Source organism: Limulus polyphemus, unplaced genomic scaffold (assembly GCF_000517525.1).
Source record: "Limulus polyphemus unplaced genomic scaffold, Limulus_polyphemus-2.1.2 Scaffold250, whole genome shotgun sequence".
In the NCBI taxonomy this organism is placed as follows: Eukaryota; Metazoa; Arthropoda; class Merostomata; order Xiphosura; family Limulidae; genus Limulus; species Limulus polyphemus.
Genome location: NW_013665860.1, coordinates 195,829 through 209,230, shown reverse-complemented (window position 1 = coordinate 209,230; position 13,402 = coordinate 195,829). Strand labels below are relative to the sequence as shown.

The 13,402-nt window shown below is 30.1% G+C and overlaps 1 protein-coding gene across 1 annotated transcript in view; it reads left to right on the top strand.

The window, feature by feature from the left end:
- LOC106478794 (E3 ubiquitin-protein ligase MYCBP2-like) overlaps positions 1-13,402 on the top strand; it is a 142,057-nt gene that overhangs the window by 106,518 nt on the left and 22,137 nt on the right. The window contains 9 exon segments of the mRNA XM_022382459.1: positions 432-737; positions 1,160-1,384; positions 3,832-3,897; positions 5,055-5,291; positions 6,782-6,952; positions 7,659-7,916; positions 10,555-10,838; positions 11,320-11,410; positions 11,626-11,745. Of these exon segments, the coding sequence (XP_022238167.1) occupies positions 432-737; positions 1,160-1,384; positions 3,832-3,897; positions 5,055-5,291; positions 6,782-6,952; positions 7,659-7,916; positions 10,555-10,838; positions 11,320-11,410; positions 11,626-11,745 (1,758 nt within the window).

Here is a 13,402-nt window from a genome sequence, read left to right as displayed (position 1 = left end):
ATATAATAAAAAAGAAGCAGAAGAAAGAAGAACAAGAAATTCAAACTTTTTGCTACAATATTCACAGAAATTCCCAGAACTTGTGACTTGGGCATTACATATATATATATTGTTATTAAAGGAAATACTGTATAGTAAAGTTCTGATGACCAATTGAGGAGATATTTAAAATACTATTTCGAGGAACAAATCAAACCATCCATACATAGGTAGTGCTACCATATGCCTGATTATGCTTTTCTTAAAAGTTTATATTATTAAGAAAAAATTAGAAAATCTAAAAGATTTGTATTGAATGCATTTTTAATCGTTTTCACATTTTATACTGTTTATAATCTAACTTATTCTACAGTAATTTTATGATAATTATTTATAATTTGAATGCATATTTAATACTTTTGTTGTTATTTTTTACAAATAAAACTTGTTAGCAGCAAGAACGGGAGTTGGGTGTTTGTGAACACCCTCTGTCAGACATCACCATAGCTGGAGAAGCAGCATATCCATTGCCACAGACCTTTCATGATCTTCTTCAAACAATTTCTGACTTAATGATGCTTTTGCCAATGGGCTCGGCCCTCCAACAGATGGCCATGCGGTGCTGGTGTCTCAAGTTTCAACCTTCAGACCATACTTTTCTGCATCACAGTCACGTGTTCTCTAACATCAGCAAGATTTTATCCCGTTCGGATGAAGAAGGGGATGATTTGATGGGGAGTCAGGTTGAGGTGGGACAGGTGGGGGAACCCTGTATTATAAAACCCCTTACAGCATCTGAGTTTGTTTTGTTATGACTTAAAATAGAAAACGTATTACATTAAAATCTGATATTTTACTATGATTTTCATTATTTGGCAATAAGTATGTCTTGTAACTTTTTGGATATGCTTACAAGATAAAATAAATGATTGAGTATATAATATATGAAAGACATAGTCATGTCAGAACGTGGTATCCAATGTAATACTTTTTTGGGTGCTTATTATCACCTGTTGTATTTCAAGCTTAAAAGTTTTAGAATAACTTTAAATATATAATGAATTTTTTAAAATTATTTTTATTGTGTGATGTTTGAAAGTTTATAACCAGAAATACTTGAAAAGACATATACATTAGATATAAGTTTTTTGCTCTTAAAAATTAACTAAAATTTCCTTAGGTAACAGCAATAGTAGAATCTCAGAAGGATGTTACCCCAATGATGGATATCAAAACTTCAAGCCGTCAGGCTATGGTTGGTAGCCTCACAGACAATTCTACAGAAACTTTCTGGGAAAGTGGAGATGAAGACAGGAATAAAACAAAAATTATAACTATAACATGTAATGCTCAAGCTCAGCCCAAGACAGTCTATCTGCATATAGATAACTGTAGAGACTTGGGGGTATGTTAGATTGAAATTTCCATTTTATTCATTTAATAATATTGTTTTTATAGAAATAATCCAGTGTAGACCTTTCTGGTGCAACTAGAATCTACATAAGGTTCATCATTTTATCTATGGATTGAAAGGTGTCTCAAAATGAGTTAGTCATTCAAAATCTACTCATCAGAGAAAACATCAAAATTGTATTAAAATTTAATGTTTATGGCTTAACTTTGTTTTCATCTTTACTTATTAAATCAAATGTTTTGAAAATTATATTCTGATTAACATGTTAAAGAAATTTTCCACGATATATATTTATTTCAGATTCAATCTCAATGGCCATAGTCTTTTTGAATCTGAATGTTTGATTGTAATTCAAAATTTGTATTTGTTGTTGTTGTTTTTTATACAATATTAATTTTTAATGTTCATATTTTTTTGCAAACAAAAGATGCCACAGATTATAATGAGAGTAATTTTTCAATAAATGGTGGACCTGGGAACACAGAATATATTTATCAGCTTGTAAAGGAAAATGATGTTCTAGAAATTGAATATCAGGACTTGACACAAGTTTTGGAGTGGTAGAAATAAGGCATGGACTGAAAATCAGCTTTTTTCTTAGATCTAATAAGAGTACTCATCTCTGACAATATGAAAGATGACGGTGAACACAGACATGAGTGAAAGAGAAAGGAGACTACAAGATTTGTTTTGAAAACACAAACTAAACCTGTATACTTTGAAGTCTTTGTGGACATGGAGGAAGAGGAATGGTGGGATAACATGGATGTAGTTCACTCACAAGAATTGATATGTAATGATACACCAGAAGATATTAAGAGCTTTGTAATATTCAATCAAGGTGAAACATTTTCAAGACCAAATGAAAGCTACTGAGGCACGAGATTGGAATGTTTAGGAACACAACCTTTCATAGATGAACACATTTTCAATCTTCATTGTTTTTGTCATGATGATTGTTGGTGCTGCACCAGTTCTGATGGTTCAAAGCTTGTTGAGTGAAAAGTAAACTGCAGAAAATATCCGAATTATTTTCTGGATGAAAAAGAATTGATTCTGTTCTGAGTAAACTGGAAAAATAAACTGTGAAGATTTTGATGCAAATTGTTTGAAAAACCCATGATGTATGCCAGTTGTTAGTAAATCCTTGTTATTAAGGTCTACAATTGTGAAATTATTTAAGGAGACCTTTCATCAAATACACCGTAGGTGTATCTGTAGGAACTCCTTTTAACTAACAAACGTCTTCCCATTTAAGGACAAAATTGGTAAAACACATTATTCCCTTGTCTGTAAATATAAATATCTTCCTGGTTTGAAAGACAGGCTACATTTGGCACAGTATCAGTTGTCTAGCAAAGGATTGTATAACATTGTACTGCTTCCATGTATAGCAATTTGCAGGTTTTCCTAAGAAACATGACTGTAAAATTAAACAGATGAAAGTGCATTAACATACAAAGAGATCTTGGCCATGAATATTTTGCAACCTGAAATAAACATCATGGAAAATTCTTTAAACATGTTAATTAAAATGTTAAACTTGTTTGAAAAATTTTCTGTTAAATCTTAAAGAACTATTATACATTTCATTTTATAAATACAGATAGGAAATTCAGTTACAAATAGATAAGCATATTTAAATATCGTTAAGTTATCTTCTAATAATTTCAACTTAAAATAGCAAGACATAAAAATAATGAATTAAAATTATAAACTTTGTTTATGGTGTTTAATTAAGATATAAAGTGATGAGTAAAATGAAAGCAAGACTTTTCAATTGATTGAATATGGAGTTATGTTTTAAAAAAACATATACAATGACTTTAGATTGAAATAATAGTAAAAGTAGACTAAAATTCTCTATAAGAAAATATAAAAAATTATTTCCAAGCCAGTTACAAATGCTTCTCAAGTTTACTGAGAATCTGAACATTTGTAAGAAAAAAGTGTATTATTGCGTTTTATAGAAAATCACACAGTATAGGTGTTCTGGAAAAAAAGATTTAAAATGTAATAATCTTTAAAGTAAAGTGTACTTTGTGCTGAAACAAAACTTAGTGTTGTTATTTAAGGTGGGGAAAAAAATCCAGAACAAATAGAAAAAAAGAAATGGTACATCAATATTTCAACAGGATCATGGGAAAAAAAACTTGACTGAATGATACATTTCCACAATACCAACAGTTCAAAAATTTGTAATATATAAAGAATCATTTATGAAATACGAGTGTTTTCAGTGTTTACTTACAGGATAGATAATGTAAAAACTATTGTCTCTAATAATTACAATTAATGCCAAAGCACCTTTCCTAAATTACCCTTCGATGTTTAATAGCTGGAAAATTGATCCATTTAATAATAATATTGATATAGTATTGTGGATATAAATCTGAACCAGTGTTTCCTAAATGATGAATTTGTTTGAATCACATCAGAATAAAGTGTCGAGTGTAACGTTCAAGTCGGGACCAAACCAAGATGAATTTCGTAAACTAAAACAGGTAAGTGAAATCAAGGATATTAATTCGATATATACAATTAAAAGTAATGCAAGGTTAAAATAATTATACAATATATAATTTTAGGGTTAGTTCCTGTTTTTAATAAATTATTTATTGTGTAATTATTTTAGCATTTCTTTCCTTTTAATTGTGTATACGTGTATATATATTGCACAGATTCCATTTTAAGTTATTGATATTAATTCCATCATTTTAAATTTATTACACTTTTTTCATATAAAATTAAGTAATTTCTGTTTATTCCTTTTGAATATAGCTGTTTTTACTTCACTTTTTATTAACTATGAAAAATATTACATATAGTTTGTTTGAATTTTCTAGATCTTTGACTGCTAATGTGATATTAGTATTTAATATTACAAATATTTTCCTCTTTAACCAAGAGAAAATGCATAAACAAAAACAATTGCTGTAAAATGTATTCACAAAAGCCATGTAACACACAATAAAAATCTTGTATAGAAAACTGTGAAGAAGCCTATATAATTGTTCTAAATTAAATGGTCGAGAACTATTTTTAGTATGTTACAGCTTTTCAAACATTGTTGAACCTATAAACATAGGAATTGTGTTCTCTGTAAGAGGTAACATATATAAAGGTTTTGAAAGAACTATTGGTGGGATAACAGATTTATTTAGGTAAAACATTTTGAATCTAACAGTGAGACATGATCATGTACAACATTCATAAAAATATTATTCCACCAATAGCTGTTTTAAAGACTTTGTAGGAGTTGCTTTTTTTAAATTCAATTTATACTAGAACCTGATAATGATGCTTCAAACAGTTTGTTGTGAATTTTTCTTTCTGGTTCCTCTCAGAAACCATTATAACAAAGCGTACATAATAGTGGCTGGTTATTTTAATTTTGAACTAGACTCTTTGATGAATTAGTTGTTCAGATTAAATACTAAAAGAGGCTGAAATTTTTATTTCTAAAGTAGACTCTATGACCAGATAACTGTTAGATAAAAGACAAAAAAACAATAACCAAAACCAGGTTTTTTTGTTAAGCTTTTCCTTAATTAAAAATGAAAAGTTAACCATTTTAAAGCATTTTATGAAACTTCTCCTTGTCATCTAAAAGAGATCACATACAATGGGTATGAACAGATTTTATAAATCCCTTCTGTAGCTTGAAGTAGAAAGTAGGTATGCTGGTTGGGTTAGCTGTTCTATACCAGATGCAGGGAACACAGTCATTCGGCTTGAAGTCAAAGGTCCAGATAACACACTCAGACTTCGCCAGGTCAAAGTTTTAGGCCAACAAGGACAAGTCATCGTAGCAGCCAAGGCATTAAATGCAGGTCATATTCAACAACGAAACTGTGAGTCTGAAACCTTGAAAGTTTTCAGACTTCTTACTTCACAGGTGAGTTAAGTTTTATTTCTATGTTTTTCATTGTGGTACATATATAATAAGTTACACCTTGTATGAGTCAACATTTTTAACTTTTATGTTACACATAACAACTAATTACTTAATATCAGAGTTAGGGTCTCGTACTGCATTTATTTCATAGTACAAGACAGTAAACTTATTACAGTGGTGTTTAAAATCAATATCATACATTGTAATGAAGAATTAGTCTCAAAATTGTAACATTGTAGTTCAGGTGGTAATTTGTATAAATTAAATAACATTACCATAACCTATATTATTTCAGTTTGTTCTGCAAGATAGCTCAAGGTCACTAGTTTGAAATTGCTGGTTTAGAATAATTTCATAGTGTAGAGTTGCTGATTTTGTCATAAAGCAGGATTCCTAGTTGAGTTATTACCTGATATTCACTTTTGCTAGTTGAATTTACTACATCATAGTTCAAGGATACTGGTTGAGAGTTACATCATAGTGTAGGATTACTGGTTTAATTAAGATTCGTAATTGAGTTATTACATGATAATTCAGTGTTGCTGGTTAACTTTAGCATTTTACAGTTTATGTTTCTCAGTTACTTAAAATTATCACATCACATTTTAGGATATGTAATTGAACTCTTAGTCAATAATTGACTTACCAAATCGCATTTGAAGATGCGTGCTACCATTATATAAAATTATCAAAATATATTTGAGGATCCCTATGTGAACTACCACATCATAGCTCAGGGTAACTAGTTGATTAACTAAAGCGTAAAATGGGGAATCCATTCCGAGTTACTACATCGTAGTTCATGTTACTTGATGAATGATTACTGAAGGATTACTTGTTGAATTAGTGCATCATTATTCATAATCTCTTTTTGAATTACCACATCAAAGTTAAGAATTGCTATTTGAGTTTCTGCATTAGAAACTCAAGACTACTGGTTACTACATGATGGTTTATTGTTACTGGTTGAGAATCACTAGTTGATTTACCATGTCACAGTTTAGGGGAAGAGTTATAACTCTTGAATTACTGTGTTACTGATAATTTATGGTTTAGTTAGTATGCTAAAATTCAGGCTTACTTATGAAGTTACCACTTGACATTTATGGTCACTGATTGAACTTCAAATCTGGGTTAAGAAATACAAATTGAGGTACAATACTAGTTTAAGGTTAATGATTCAGTGAATACATTCTAATTCAAGTTCATATGAGTTACCACAACTTTTTTCAGATTTACAAATAAGCTCTTTTGGAATAATTTAATACTGACTTTAATATCAATAAACTTTAAGTGTTTGAAAAACCAGTTACTAAAGAAACAGTGAAAGAAAAGAAAAACTTGCAAACTTTGGTTATGATTATCTCAATCTTAATGAACATTGTGAAGGTGTTTTGATAGTTATGTCCCTAGCATTGGGGTAGACATTTGAAAAACTAATCACTAGAGAGGCATTCTTGCAAACTGAAGTTACTACTGCTTTTCTATAGGTGTTCGGAAAACTGATCATCGGAGAGGCAGTGGAGTTAAGGGAAAGAAAAGAGTCAGATAATAGAAGTGATAAACAGCAGCCTGAGGAAGGAAGTAGCAACGATTTAAAAGAACACATGGTTGGAATTCTCTTCAGTCGCAGCAATAAACTAACACATCTGCAAAAGCAGGTAACATGTTTCAAATGTTTTTAAAATAATGATTAATAACATTAACCATTTACAGTATTGTAATGTTGAGCAGAGTATTGAAATACCCAAAAACTTTTTTATTTTTATGAATAGCTAGAACATATGAAGCTTTAATTTTGCATGATAAATGAATGAGGTCAAAGAACATTTTAAGTTGTAATATAACAGAAATGCTTTATTCCATTGGGGAATTTTAATTGTGTAAATAAGCTCAAGTAGGACTTATAATTAGCAAGAAAATTTCAAAGTCTGGGTAACAATAACATGGATATAATATTACTAGAAAACAACCATTGACTCCAGCATATATTGAAAACTGCTTTGATTATTATTTCTGTGTATTCTTCTGAAGTAACACGTTACTTGTATGTAGTTTTAGAAATGTTTAATGTACAATTTACTTTGTGTAATCTAACATCTGGTAGTTTTTACAGATTTTTCATCAATAATTTATTAACAAGTAACAGTAAACCATCTGAAATCCATTCTATTGAGTTAATTTTCATTTTCTTTAATGTCGTTACATTATTCTCCATCAACGAACTTGGTTTTAAAAGTATACTTTGGTTTTTAGTAACTGATTAAGGACCAAAATACTCTACTAATATATTAATTTCTTTTCTTCCTCAACATTATATCCATGTAATTTTTATATACCCATGGGTTATAAAAATATCTTCTACAGGTATGTGCACACATTGTAGCAGCAATCCGTAAAGAGGCAGCCAGGGTGCGAGAAGAGTGGGAGGCTCTTCTATGTAGCAAGTCCCAGTCTGTGGAAGAACTACCAAAATCCTCAGATGCATATTGCTTTGAGATGCTTTCCATGGTATTAGCTCTCAGTGGATCAGCAGTTGGACGGACGTACCTTGCCCAGCAAGGGGGATTGTTGCGTGACCTACTTAGCTTACTACACACAGGATCGGCTCGTGTCCAGAGACAAGTTAGTTTCATTCCTTTGTATTTACAGTTGAAAAAAATGAAATAGTTCTATAATATAAACTTTATTGTGGTAAATTTAAGTGCACATATTGACTGTTAACCCTTTAAAGATGATGTACTCTTTAAACCCCTTTGTGCACAAGTCACTGAGTTGCATTCAAAATTTAATTAAGCAACTTTACTATCAATGTATGTCAATGAAGTTAACATTATAGTGTATGTTATAATTCGAAGTTTTATTTAACTTTTAATTTCTTCGTTTTAAAAGAAACCTTAAAAAACAACTTAGACTTAAATTTTATTGTAACATGATCCACAAGCCATGAAAAATCTCAACTTTCACAGTTGCTGTCTTGAATCAAATAACACCAGTCATGTACATTTATGTCTAGACAATAAGTACATTTACTTGCCCTATTGACACGTATGTTTCAAAGTTCTTTGGCTGAATGTAGTAGAAACAAGTAATAAATTTTGTCAACCCCTGACAGGTGCCATGCCCACTTTCTATACATATCCTTGAGCTTTAGAACCCAACATGTGGTTACTAGACACATGTGTTTATATTCATTAGAAATAGCTCATTTTATACTATCAACCAACAACAGTTATTTTTAAATTTGCTCCAAGTTGTCATCATTGGTTAATTGTAACTGCTTGTAGTATTGTTGACTGCTTGATCCACATCAGCACTTCAGTTGTTTCTTACCTAAATATGTTATAGTTAAATTGTACTTAGGTTTCTTTTATATTGTAGTTACAAATGTATTATTGTGTCTTAAAATTTGAAAGGTTTGATAATTTTTATAAAATAACAAAAGTTTTGCCTCGCTCCGCAAGGCTTTCATTGCTAAACGAGTAAAAAAAAAAAGATTTTGCCAGAGGCTAAAGTACCTCTGGTGTTCATATCATTCTGTTGCCCATGGGTATCTGTTGATGTGTATCAATGTAAATAATAAACAGTAAAGAAAAATAAAACATTAAAATTTAAACTATTAGTGAAAAGCTAAAGATGTGAAATTACACACATGACCCAAAGAAGATATTTTAAAACTATTCTACAAAAGTAAGTAAATATTTCCATTTCTTAATTTCAAACATTTCATTGCAATCTAGATTGATGATAATAGCAAGAGATATAGTAGAGAAAATGTAAAATAAAATATAATCATTTACCTTAAAAAAACTTTTGATATTCATCTAGGAGATTATAGAAATTATGCAAATGAAATGTGAAAACTGTAAGATAATAAATAGTATTTTTATACTCAAAATGAAAATCACCTTGCAGGTGAATTATTCAGAGTCTGAGTGTCAATAACTACAATAAATAACAAATTTTTATTAGAAATAGTAGAAAAAGTTAAAGTTAATTTTAATTTTCTGAAACTGCATACTGTTAAGAAAGATCTTGTCAAATTTCAAACAATTTCTTCCACTCGTTTCATTTCTGGAAAGAAATTTCACAAGAGTTATTTAACCTACTAGCAATGTTTGTATATCGTTTTGATAGAGCTAATCTAGTGACAGTTGTTTTGCATATAAACTCTATTTTTAATTTTAAATTCCTATAGATACAAATCTCACTGCATACTAAAATGTTTGAAGTAAAATAAAAACATTTTATTTTGAAAGCCAATTTCAAAATGATTAGAGACTGATTCCTTATTATAAGGAGAAACATACTTTATTTTTGAAGTTAATCTCGGTTATTGTCCAGCCATAATTCCTTATCTAGGAGATTTTTTTCATAGATTTATAGTGATAGCTTACAAGCTGTTCATTTATGTGCTTGTAATGATAGCATTCTAGCCCTGATTTTTGGGTACATAATAACAGTCATTATGATTACCAACTCTCAATTTTATACTGAAGGTTATAATTTTCTATGTTTATTTGATAGCTGTCAGCTCTCATGTTTTTAGTTACACCTCCCAGGTTTTCGTTTTATGTTGTTGTTGTTTTTCTTTCACTTTTTTTCTTGTATTTATTACCATAGATGCCTAGTCCTCTTTTCTTTCTTTGTAATAATGACTGACACTTTTAATATTTAACATAATACTTCATAGATTTTTCTAGTGAGGTCTATCAAATTTTCTTCTGTTATATGCAGTAATAACTTTCATGTTTTCCTTTTTGTGTTTATAGGAATAACTTACATTTTTTGTGTTTATAATGCTAGCTCACAGTTTCTTTCCTTATGCATTTTTATAATTCCATATATCAGATCTTCCTTTCTCATGTTTATAGTACTAGCTGTAAGTTCATTATTTTTTAATTTTTACAATGAAGGCGTAAAAGGCTTTTTATCTTGTCTATAATGTTCTGTAATTATTTGTTATTCCATATAAAAGCTGTGTTATAAGAAAGCCCAACAAAATTGAAAACATTATAATTTTTGCTTGTAATAAGTTGACAAATATGCTTACATAAGCATATATATTTACATAGAATATCAACATATATATATTCTAGATTTATTGGTCTTTATAAATTTTATACTTAACTTTAAAACAGATTACCAGTTTAAAATTGATATTTCAGAAAAGCATTATCTCATTAATTAAGCCATCTTGATCAGTAAATTGGTATTTTATTTGTCAGTGATTTGGAAAGTAAATAGTGTCTTATACCATCAGGTCACCTCCCTCCTTAGAAGAGTGCTTCCTGAAGTCACCCCACAGGCTCTAGGATCTATTCTAGGAGTACCTTCATTACCCCCTACAGATTTCAGCATCATTTCAGAAGCCAGTAAAATGCAAAATGGGGTAGCAGCATTTGATATCCACAGGATAGGAGTTTTAGATGTCTTTCTAGCTTGTGTTGCCAAGGCACTGACTGTCCAATCTAAAGTAAAAGGTGCTGGTGCCACCAGTGGCAAAGGGATTACCACTGTAACTCTTGCCACATCCATTCATCCTAGGTATGTGTACTTAAATTCTGTTTTAGGTTTGTCCTTTTTTTCTTATTTTTGTTTTATCTCCATTAACCAAAAAATTTAACATTCATCCAGCCACACACATACACACACACACACCTTTGTCTCTTTTTGTAGTAACTAAAACTTAGTAAAAAATAGCTTTAAGATGAGACTTTAAAATAAAAAGAAATTACTCAAATGAACTCTGTCAGGATCGGTTTCGTGTCACATTTTATCTTTTATTTGTTTTTTGACATCGTTTTATAATTTTCGATGTTTTTAATGAGTACTTTGTTAATTTTCTGAAAATATTTTTTATTAAATGACCTGTAATATTGCTTTCCTTGTACACAATAGAATTGTAAATATAAAATATGGAATTTCAATGATAATTTTCATTATACAACATTAGAGTTTGAATTTTTTTTTTACTATGTAACAGCTGCATTAAAGAATTTTTTTTGTCTATATCTGTAATGAACAGAGACTTTGTTGGTGCTCGTTGGTGGCTTCGAGGCTGTATGGCTCGCAAGTTAGCTGAGGTCATTATACAACTTTTAAAGGATATGGCTGCTGTAAGTTTGTATTTCTTTAATAGTATATAATCACAGTAGATTATAGAGAAGCTATAGGCAATGTATAGTGATATTGTTACAATAAAAAACTTGAACTATGCTGTCATTGAATATTTCAACTTTGTTTTCAAACTGTTATTGTTCAGGCAGTAATAGTTTTTTTGTACTTTGTTTAACTAAAACTTAAAGTAATTATAACATATTATAATTTCAAGGGAAAGTTAACAGAAGCATGGGCTACTGTTACAAAAGGTGCCATAGCAGAAAATGTATTAAATTTGACCAAGTTGGAAGAGCATTACAGGACCCCTCAGGAATGTTTGAGAACACCCACGGTAAGCTTCTGACCATCTAATTGTTTGTAGAATTCAGGCAGCTTTTTCAGTTAACCACATTTTCAGTGATCTATTCTTCTATATCAGAACAGATGAAGTGTTTGTAAACTTTATATAGACAGTGATTTTTTTTCTAACTATAAAAAAATTTTCATGGTTTGTCTAATATATTTTGTGTACAGTGATTCAGGACTTTATGTTAAATATATTGTTATGAAATAGTAAGATTGATTTTAATCTTAAGTTGCAAGTATCTTATAGTTACTGAAATTCAATACACAAAATTATAAACTACACATAAGAACTATCGAATTTACTACACAAAAGTGCTTTCAACAACTAGTAACTAAGAGTAAATAGGGACTTAAATCTGAAAGTAAAACTGACTTTTTTTTGCATGTATCACACTTTTTAATACATAATTTTTATTTCTTGCCTTATTAGTATAATGGTTTTTATGATTTGGCCAGTGAAAACATTATACCAATTACCAAGAAATAAAAATTATGTATTTAAAAGTGTGCTTCCCCACTAAGTGGTAAGTCTCAGGGCTCACACCATTAAAAACCAGGATTCAATATTTGTGGTGGGCTCAGCACAGATAGCTCATTGTGTAGCTTTATGCTTAACAATAAACAAAAAATTTAACAGTGTAATACATAAAATGGCCTCTTAAGTCTTAAGAAACTGAATACAAATAGCAAAAAATAAATAATTCTAAATGGCTTTTCCAGTAGAAAAAACCCACTGCTGGTCACCACATTAAAGGTAATCAAAACATTAGAATTGGGGTAGGATCCTTGAGCAATGATAAAGGAAGGCTCATATCTGATGATTATAAGATGACTGGGTTATTAAGTTTTGCTTTTCTTCAGTTTTTACTTACAAAGATTAAAGCAGTATTCCATATCTTGAACAGTTGATAGATGGAAACAAGATTGAACAACATGATTGCATTAATTTTGAGCTTATTAAGAAAAATATTGGGAATTTTAAAGAATGTTAAGGCTCCTAGGGCAAATACTATTTCCCCAATAGTTTTGAAGGAGACTAAGGATTGGATATGTGATCCATTTGCTATTGTTTTTTGTAAGTCCTTGAATAGTGGGCAGGTACCAGAGGATTGGAAGTTAGCTAATGTCACTCCTCTTTTCAAGGGAGGTGATAAAAAATATCCCAGTAATTTGAGACTCATTAGTCTTATATTAGTTGAGGGAAACGTTTTAGAAAGTCTGTTAAAAGATGCTTTACAAAGCTATTTAACAAAGTTTAGTATCTTATTGGATAGTGAACATGGTTTCACTAACGGAAAATCTTGCCTTACAAATCTTTTGATATTCATTGGAAAGGTTGCTGCTTATGTAGATTTGTAAGGGTGTAGATTTGGTGTAGATTTTCAGAAAACATTTGAAAAAGTGCCACGTAAAAGGCTTGTAAAAAAAAATCTGTTTAGGTGTGGGGGGATATGTTAGCAAATTGGATAGAAGAGTAGCTGGATGGAAGAAAGCAGAGGGATTGATGATACAAGTGAGGGCTCAATCTGAGGATTTTTGCTCTTTTTGATTTACATCAATGACATAGATGAAGGAATTGTCAATAAATTACTTAAATTTGTAGTTGATATTAAGGTCTTGGGGTGTTGCAAGCTGTGAAGAGG